Source organism: Camelus dromedarius, chromosome 8 (genome assembly GCF_036321535.1).
Source record: "Camelus dromedarius isolate mCamDro1 chromosome 8, mCamDro1.pat, whole genome shotgun sequence".
Lineage (NCBI taxonomy): Eukaryota > Metazoa > Chordata > Mammalia > Artiodactyla > Camelidae > Camelus > Camelus dromedarius.
The window spans coordinates 58,753,335-58,762,197 of NC_087443.1; the positions used below are offsets into that span (position 1 = coordinate 58,753,335).

At 58.0% G+C, this 8,863-nt stretch overlaps 1 protein-coding gene across 1 annotated transcript; it reads left to right on the top strand.

The window, feature by feature from the left end:
• The first annotated feature begins 898 nt into the window (after positions 1-898).
• Positions 899-6,141, top strand: TLX1 (T cell leukemia homeobox 1). The gene is made up of 3 exons (XM_010974515.3): positions 899-1,484; positions 3,525-3,726; positions 5,919-6,141. Exons 1-3 carry the CDS (start codon positions 899-901, stop codon positions 6,139-6,141), a joined length of 1,011 nt encoding a protein of 336 aa, XP_010972817.3.
• Positions 6,142-8,863: the final 2,722 nt, after the last annotated feature.

Sequence of the window (8,863 nt, forward strand, 5' to 3'; positions counted from 1 at the left end):
CTCCCTCAGTTTCTCTAAACAGGCTGAGGTGGGGTGGTTGCTGCCTTTTTCAACAACATATAGCCAGCTGTTCATAAGCCTGTGTTTTAAAGGACAAGCCTGAACTCACCTTCCTGCCTGAGAGGCCTGGGCTCCATACCCAGGGAATAGTCTTCTACTTTCTAATAAGCCGGACTTGAAGTTTAGAGTAAATCCTCTGGTTGACAGACAGATGCTTCCCAGCTGAGCCCTTGGGGAGATTTTCCAGTAGCACAGGGATACCCCTTTCTCAGAGGCCTGATGGGCTGGCCGTTTGGCCCAATTCTAAGTGAGGGGCTCCTGCCAGGCTGGGAAGAAGACTCTGACCTCCAGCCTCTTGGGTCCATCTGTCTATTGGTCTTGGGAATGGCGGCGTCCTATTCGTTTTCTTTCTCCTTTTAAGTCTCTGGTTTGCCTCTTCTCTCTCTTCCTAACTACTTCTCTGAGCCTCGGTCGTCAGTCCCTCTGACTCTGGCTCCTACATCTGTCTCGGCTCCCGGCCTCCGTCTCCTCTTTTCCGCCCCTCCCCCGCGCTGTCATTCACCCCGCTCCTTTCCGCGCACAGCCAATGGAGAGACCCGGCCGAAACGGCGAGGCTCGCTCGCACCGGGCTTTTTCGCCCGGTGATTGATGTCCCAGAGTCAACAGCGAGCGAGAGCAGCCGGAGAGGGGAAGGAGTAGTCGGAGAGGGGAAGAATACGGCGCCCCTTCTCTCCTTCCCCTCCCCCCTACTTTAGCCTTTCTGCGCACTTCGCCTCCAAGTCTGCGCAGCCAGGAGCCGCTGCCGCCTCCGCGCCCCTGAGCGCTGCCCCCAAGCCAAGCACAGCAAGCGCCACCGCCCAGGCCCCCCCCCTTCGCGGGGCCGGGGTCGGGGGCCAGCATGGAGCACCTGGGTCCACACCATCTCCACCCGGGCCACGCGGAGCCCATCAGCTTCGGCATCGACCAGATCCTCAACAGCCCAGACCAGGGCGGCTGCATGGGGCCCGCCTCGCGCCTCCAGGACGGAGAATACGGCCTTGGCTGTTTGGTTGGAGGCGCCTACCCTTACGGAGGAGCGGGCCCCGCAGCTGGTGCGGGGGCCGGGGGCGCGGGGGCCTATAGCGCTGGAGGCCCGAACGGCCCCGGTGGCCCGGCGGGCGGCGGCGGCGGCGGTGGCGGCGGAGCCTGCAGCATGGGCCCGCTGGCCGGCTCCTACAACGTGAACATGGCCTTGGCGGGCGGCCCCAGTCCCGGCGGCGGCTGCGGCGGGGGTGGCGGCGGCGGAGGCGCTCTGAGCGCTGCTGGGGTGATCCGGGTGCCCGCGCATAGGCCGCTAGCTGGAGCGGTGGCTCACCCCCAACCTCTGACTACCGGCTTGCCCACCGTGCCCTCCGTGCCTGCCGTGCCGGGCGTCAACAACCTCACCGGACTCACCTTCCCCTGGATGGAGAGTAACCGCAGATACACAAAGGACAGGTTCACAGGTGAGTCCGGCCCGCGCGCGCACCGCCTGGCCGCGGCCCGGGCTCTGCACTTCCCCTCCCATGCTCCATGGCTCCCCGCAGCCCTCTCTGCGCGCCAGGTCACCCAGTTTCTCTTGGTGCTTCCCCCAAGTTCAGCCGCCCGCCACCTTCCTAAGCTCGCGGAATCGACTTGGAGGAAGAGTTCTCCCAGCCTGGGCCCCTCTCCGTCTCTCCCGCAGAACCCCTGATCTGAGAAGCTCTCTCTGATCCCCTCTCGCGCTCCCTGGGCCCAGTTAGGCGGAGGGAAGGGGGATATAGCTTCGAGACTACCTTCCGCCGGCATTTGGGGCTCGGGAATCTCGGAGAAAGGGGCGCAATGTGAGCAAACTGTTTCTTCCGTCCCGGCAAACGTTCTCTGGCCGAGGGAACGAACCCTAGAATCAGACGCAAGGAAAACAGGTTCCCCACCTCCCGTCCCCTAAACACACACACACCCGCGCTCCGAGGTACTGTGCCCGTCGCGCTGCCGGGAGGCCCGGAGCCCGAAGTAAAGCAGCAGAGCTGGCGGGCCCTTCTTCTCAGACTGCGGGCTCCGTCCGGATCAGTGGCAGCTTGAGACTGAGCCGTCCGCTTCATTTTCGTTCTGTCCCGGCTTGGCATCCTCCCCCCTGGGCCCAGCCTTGTTCCCTCCGGCGTGAATAATGCACCGGGCAAGCCTGTGATCGATCGGCAGCCGAAAAGACAACTCCTGGGACGATTACGCACTCCGCGGCGGCCGTCTGCCGCCCTCTCCTCTGCCTGCTCCGCGCCTCCTCCGCTCGCCTCGGCTCCCTCTGCTCCCGCTTCCGCTCAAGGCATTCAGCTGTCGCTTTTGCGCGGGCCTCTTTCCCTGGCCTCACTTCCCGCCGCCCTTAAAGTTCCCTGGATCGGAGAGTACGATCCTCCCACCGGGTTAGCGCCCAAGCCCGCTGGGAAGCAGCCACGAGTTGAGCCTGGGTTCCCGGTGGGGCCTTAGAGAGGAAACAGGAGGCACAGGCCGCTTCCCACCGACCTCAACGTGGGGCTCCCAGGGAGCTGGGGCTCCCAGGGGTCTCAGGCTCCAGGGCCCAATGATGGAAGGGGAATAGGCAGCTTAGAGCTAGACCCTGGGCTGAGCACCTGTTCCAGCCTTGGAAGCTTGGCCTGGACTCTGGGTCTGTGGCAGAAGTGGGAGTGGAGGGAGACAGAACTGCCATTCCACTCTGGGCATCCAGAAAGGGCCCTGTACTCAGGGGACCCCAGTGCCCCAACCCAAGTCCTCTCAGGCCTGAGGGGGCAGAGCCTAGTGCCCCATTCCCCTACCCCCACCCAGGCCAGGCTACTTTTAAAGGGCTTTGATGGAAGCCCCCAGTCTGAAGCCCAGTGGTCCTGTGTCTCTGGCAGAAAGGTACTCCACAGAGCCCACCTAGGGTAGCCACAGCCTGCCTTAATCTTGCTCCAGGCCTGAAGGTTCTGAGGGAGTATATGGCTGTCCCCTTGTGTCAGTCGACTTGTGCATCTGCCTTGTGTGTCTGTGATTGTGTCAGCTTGTTTGGGTGTATAGCCCTATAAGTTGCCCCTGTTGTATGTGATGTGTCTGTGTGTGTTGCTGTGTGATGGAGCCTCAGGGCAGGCCCTGCGATCCAAGGTCTTGACCATGCACGGCCTCTTACTGTTGAGTAGCTTCTCTGAGGCTGGAGGCCTGGGGCTGTGGGGTGCTGTGACCTTTAACTGGCCTCAGACATGCCCTCCAGGAGATTGCGGCTGTGTCTGGTGGGCTCGTGGGAGCCCGGGGCTTGGGAGGCCTCCGTGGTGGCAGCTGCGACGGCCTGGAGTGAGGGTAGGGGCCATTTCAGGACACGGGCTTGGAGCCGAGGCTGACGGGAGGATCACAGCCCTGCTCTTGGGGTCTAGTCGCTGCGCTCGCTGCCTCGCGGGGTGTCGGGCCTGGGACGCCTCCTGACGCTCTGCCGCTTGCCTCTGCCGTCTGTCTGTCTCCCGCTCCAGTGGCCCTCTCACCCTTCACTGTAACACGCCGTATAGGTCACCCCTATCAGAATCGGACGCCCCCCAAGAAGAAGAAGCCGCGCACGTCCTTCACGCGCCTGCAGATTTGCGAGTTGGAGAAGCGCTTCCACCGCCAGAAGTACCTTGCCTCAGCCGAGCGCGCCGCCCTGGCCAAGGCGCTCAAAATGACCGACGCGCAGGTCAAAACCTGGTTCCAGAACCGGCGGACGAAGTGGAGGTGAGCGCGCGGGGCGGGCGCGGGCGCGGTCGGCGCAGTCTCCAGCTCGGGGGTCCTCTCTTGGGGTGTTCACACTCCCTCGCTCGCCGCTTTCTGATGGCTCTGGGGCCGCTCTGCTAGGCTCGTAGGGAGCGGGAAGCTACCGTGGCCGATGACAGAATGGGGCTGGAGGGCCCCGGCTGTTTTGCTTTCCGGCTTTCTTTGCCGCTGTAGACGCGACTGGTCTCCGCCGCTGCTTGGGGGAAACGCCTGGGTTTGAGCGCAGTCTACACATCCCGGGCTTCCGAGATGAGTGAGTCTTGAGGGACTTTGCACAAACTCATGTGTACAGAGATTCCTTCTCTATCCCGGAGACTGGAGGCAGGATGGGACGCGCCTTGTTTCTGCGCCCCAGCCGGGGCTCCCGTTAGAGCGTCTGGGGCCTCAAACCACCGGCCTGGGCCCTGCTGACACCCTCTTCCCCAGACGTCTGGCCTCGGCGCAGCGGGTCTCCCACTCAGGAAGGGGAAAATCAATCTGCGCCGGCTGCAGCGGGGTTTTCGAAAAGGGGATCAATCAGGAGCAGATGGATGTGTGTGTGTGAGTGAGACATTTTCTCTTCTCTAGGTCACACACTCAAAACTAAACTCATCCCCCCACCACACACACACACACACACACACACACACACACACACACACACACACACACACACACACACACACACACACACACGCAGGCACTTTCGCTGTTTGCACCCTCCCGCACATCTGGCTGCATGCTCCGTTCCACATGCATCAGGAGTTTCTTGCTAGTTCAGGCCTCAAGGGGTAGAGCAAGAGAGTCTGGGTGAAGTCCCCGGCGCCGGGACGGGCGGGCCTAGGGCCGGAGGAAGGAATTGGAGTTTCCTCTTTTTCTGAACGAAGGCGAGGAATCTGCCTGGGATTCCGCCACCGTGGCCACAAAGGAAGCTACTGGCCCTCGGGTCTGCTGCTTGACCCCGCCCCAACAACATTGTTGCCGCTAGGGAAGGGGTGTGGGACGAAACTCCAGGCCTCCGGAAAGCTAAAGAGGGTCCAAGGGCTGGGGGTGGGGGGGTGCACTTGGGTACCCAAGTCTCACCCTGGGCTGCAGCCTAGGGGAGGGAGCCAGGCAAGCTTTTGGGGTGGCGGCAGAGAGAAAAACAGAGAGTAGCAGGCAGAGGGAAACTGAATCACAAGGGGAGGGACAGAGATAGACTCCCTACCCAGAAAGAAAAGGAAAAACCAGGCAGCCTGAAGAAGTCTTGTATAAACCAATGAACCAATGAACGACTAAATCCTTCATTTTCGTTTCAAACAAATTAAATTCTGAGAGAAGGAAGGGGGTGGGGTGAGAGAAAACAAGAGTTAAAGACACAAAGCCTAAAGGAAGAGAAGTAGACAATTTGAAATGCAGGGAGGAAGGAGAAGACGAGAGACAGAAAGAAACACAGAACGAAAAGGCAAGAAAGGGGAGGTGGGAAGGAGGCTGGCGTCTGCCACTGGGAGAGGTCTCCTGGCTTCTCGAGGCTTCATCGATCGCCTACAAATTGCTTCTGGAGGCCCCGGGGACTCCCATTAGATCTGTCCACCTTAGAGACAGACGTTTGATCTCAGTTGACAGGGTGGAGGGGAGGCATTAAATGGAATAAATGAGTCATCGCCTCCCTAGACCGCCTTGGAGGAAACTGTCTTGTCCAGAGAGAGTCCCGGCAGGGCACAGGGCTCGGTGCAGGAGGTTGGAAGCCTGGGAGAGTTTCACAGAGAGAAGATGTCGAAGAGAGGTCTGCCAGGGCAGCTCGTATCCACTGGCCTTTGTCTCTGCCCTGGACTGGTGGGGAGGTTGAGGCCCCTCAGGCTTGGGAAGGCACCTGGTCTTCCTTGGGGCTGGGGAGAGGGGAGATGCGATCCTATCCCTGTCTGTGCCTTCCAAGGCTAGTGCAGGTGTGGGCCCTGTGTGGAGATGGGAAGCCTCAGATGCCTGTGCCTAGTGGATTTTCCCACAGCTCCCCCAGGATACCCCCGCTCCATCTACTTTTGGGGTTTCCAGTCTTTGAGTCAGGACCCTCAAGATAAGGAACTGCATTAAAGGGCCCAAGCTGGAGTTGGGGGCCACGAAAGGGAGCAGTTCTCTCTCAGACGGTCTCTAGGGAGCGCTTCCGAAGCCTCGGTAACGGCTTGTCCCTGGTGCAGGCGGCAGACTGCGGAGGAGCGTGAGGCCGAAAGGCAGCAGGCGAACCGCATACTCCTGCAGCTGCAGCAAGAGGCCTTCCAAAAGAGCCTGGCGCAGCCGCTGCCCGCCGACCCGCTATGCGTGCACAACTCGTCACTCTTCGCCCTGCAGAACCTGCAGCCGTGGTCTGACGACTCGACCAAGATCACCAGCGTCACGTCCGTGGCGTCGGCCTGCGAGTGAGCCTGCCTGCTCAGACCCTCAAGACCCAGGGCACAGCCAAGGGGTGGCCGAGGCCGGAGAGCCAAGACTCTCGCCAGCTCTCCCGCCTCAGACTGCGGGCAGCAGGGGAACCCCGTGCCCCTCCCGCACCCGCCCGCGCACTCATGCCAACGCTGTTCTCCTTTTTGTTAGAAAAGAAAAGAGTGGGCAGGGCAGGAATACATGGCCGCCTCCCAGATGCCTATGTGGTCCTGCGCCCTCTGGAACTGTTAGGAGTCCTCTGTGTCCATTTTATTTTATTCTGATTTTTAATGTGGGACTGACAAAGGCAGGAGAGGTGGTATAAGAGCTTCTGGGGTCCCTAGAGGACAGCATGGGCTGTCATTTGAACTTGCCCTGGGGGGAAACCCATCTCTGTTTCCCACTCCTCATCATCCACTGACACCCACAGGCCCACACAGAGGCAATTTCACTGTCCCTGCTGGTGTCACCCCACAGTCACACACAGGGGACCTATGGCAGTCACACACACGGGACCACAGCCTTCATACACTTGATCCTTACTAGCAGGCATAGTCCAGGGGTGACCCAGATGCATTCTGAACAGCATGGCACTTCTCATAAACACAAGGCCACAGCCACACTGTGACATACCATCGCACACACAACAGCCACAACAGCGTCACTTGGCCTGCCAGGCCCCCATCACACATCCTAGCCACACCCAGGTACGCACAGGCAGGTTCCCACGCAAACTCAGCCTATTTCTCCAGATCCTGTTCGTGGGTGGGGGGAGGGGTTAAGTTATGCACTTACAAAGGTGTTTTTCTGTGTAACCATTTTATAAAGTGTTGTGTGTAATTTATGTGAAAAAATAATAAAACCCTCCGGATCCAGAGTCAAGGCTGCCTGCTCCTTGCTGGGCCCAGCATCTTACAGCTCCTTGGGTTTGGTGTGAGCTAATGCAGCCAGAGCAGATACTGGTAACCTAAGTTTGAGGGACATCTCAGGGCCAGGACTTACACCATCTGGAGAGAGGAAAGTAGGAGGGGGAGAAATGGAGAGAAGGCAACACTGAGGAAGGATGGGAGATCTAGACTCTCCTGAGACAGCTAGTAGAAAGGATATGTCTTTGGGTGTAAGAGTTGTGTGTGTGTGCATTGTGTGTTTGTGGTGGTGTAGGCAATCAAGATGTTATTAATAATGAATATTTGTCTGTAATTTGGTTTGCAATTATGTATGCTTGTTCTGCTTAAGTTGCAAACCGAAACTACCATTGTATATACAAACTTGTAGTGTGTGTGTATAAACATGTGTGAATGTGACTGTCTTTTGGGGTAGTTATGTAATCACTCACCCATGTTTGTGATTGTGTCTGAATCATGTGGTAAAGTTTGTGAGAGTACATATTAGTTTCTTATTGTGAATCTATTTTGTGTTAAATGTGTGAATATTTGTGATTGTGTATCATCTATAATTGCATGAGTGTAATTATGTATGAGATGTGTATTTTACTGTACATATTTGTGTGGGACAGTATACAATTAGGGGAGTGAAATAATGGGAAGTGTACATCATTGTGGGTGACTGTCCCTGCAAGTGAGTGTATGAGGTGGTGTTTAAGTGGGTCTAATTATGCACTGGTGGTGTACAGGGTGGTGGTGGGGGTCTAAGGTGGGGTGTGCAGATACATTGTAGAGTATGAACATCTGCTAGGAATCTGCTAGGCCCTTACCCAGCAAGCTGCAGAAACCAGGGCACACTGAGTCAGGAATCAAGCCAGGATCCTCTGTATGCTCTAAGCGGGACTTCCCAGCTCCAAGACTAGCCTGGCCTGGGAGGGATCTGAGTAAGTGACTTCCCAGGGACCTTCAGGGAGGCCCCAGACCACTCCACCCAAGAAAGAAGCCACAGTAAACAACACTCCCTGTAACATCTAGTCCCCAACCTAGATTGATCTAGTAAATAAGACTAATCTCAGGATGCACAAAACTGACTTGGGCCTGCTTTTCTGGAAGAAGCTAGGCTCTGGGGACCATGCCATCCTGAGGTAGTGGAGTTGGGGGATAGGAGGCGCCTTCTTTGGAATGGGGGAGAGAGAACTTTGTGGCTAGAAACTAGAAAAGAGCGGGATGTGGAGCTTGTGTCTGCAGAGCTGTGTGCACCCAGACTGGGGCTGGGGAGGAGAGCTATGGAAATCATCAGAGCCACTGTCCCTCATTCTGGCCCAGGCTGCCATCCTGGATCTGCCATACAATGTGGGGACAAAGCATAGCAACCTCCCACCCATGGAGGCCCAAGGGGAAATTTGACTAGGAAGGAAATGGGCAGTGTTCATCCGTCCCTCATCTGTGACCCCCTTGAAGCTGGATCTGGTCAGAAGAGGAAGATTCTGGGTCCAAAGGACTTTTTGGGGCCTCTGCCTACCCTGCTCTCCCCTCCCCCAGGCCCACCTGGTGACCAGGCCAGGCCCTGACAGACTTGTGGGCAGAAAGTTCTAGCCTCAATGTCACATCTGCGAGGGTCTCGCGCCTGCACCGGCTGCAGCATCCAGTACCGGGCCCAGCGAAATCCGGAAATGGCCTTCTGGAACCGCAGAATTCGGCTCCTTCTACCTCGGCAGATCTGGCTGTCCCTCCCCTCCTGGTAGGACTGGAGCTGCTCAGTCCGCTCCATCTTGTTCCTTGCCGTCTCTCTATTCCATTTGCGTCTTTAAGACACAACTTTAGTGCCTGCCAGTTGC

What these genes read in the sequence shown, in the direction of transcription:
- TLX1 (XM_010974515.3), top strand. Translation starts at nt 899, where the DNA reads ATGGAGCACCTGGGTCCACACCATCTCCACCCGGGCCACGCGGAGCCC. An exon ending in CACAAAGGACAGGTTCACAG is followed by an intron (nt 1,485 to 3,524) that starts GTGAGTCCGGCC and finishes CACGCCGTATAG; the next exon opens with GTCACCCCTATCAGAATCGG. An exon ending in AACCGGCGGACGAAGTGGAG is followed by an intron (nt 3,727 to 5,918) that starts GTGAGCGCGCGG and finishes TCCCTGGTGCAG; the next exon opens with GCGGCAGACTGCGGAGGAGC.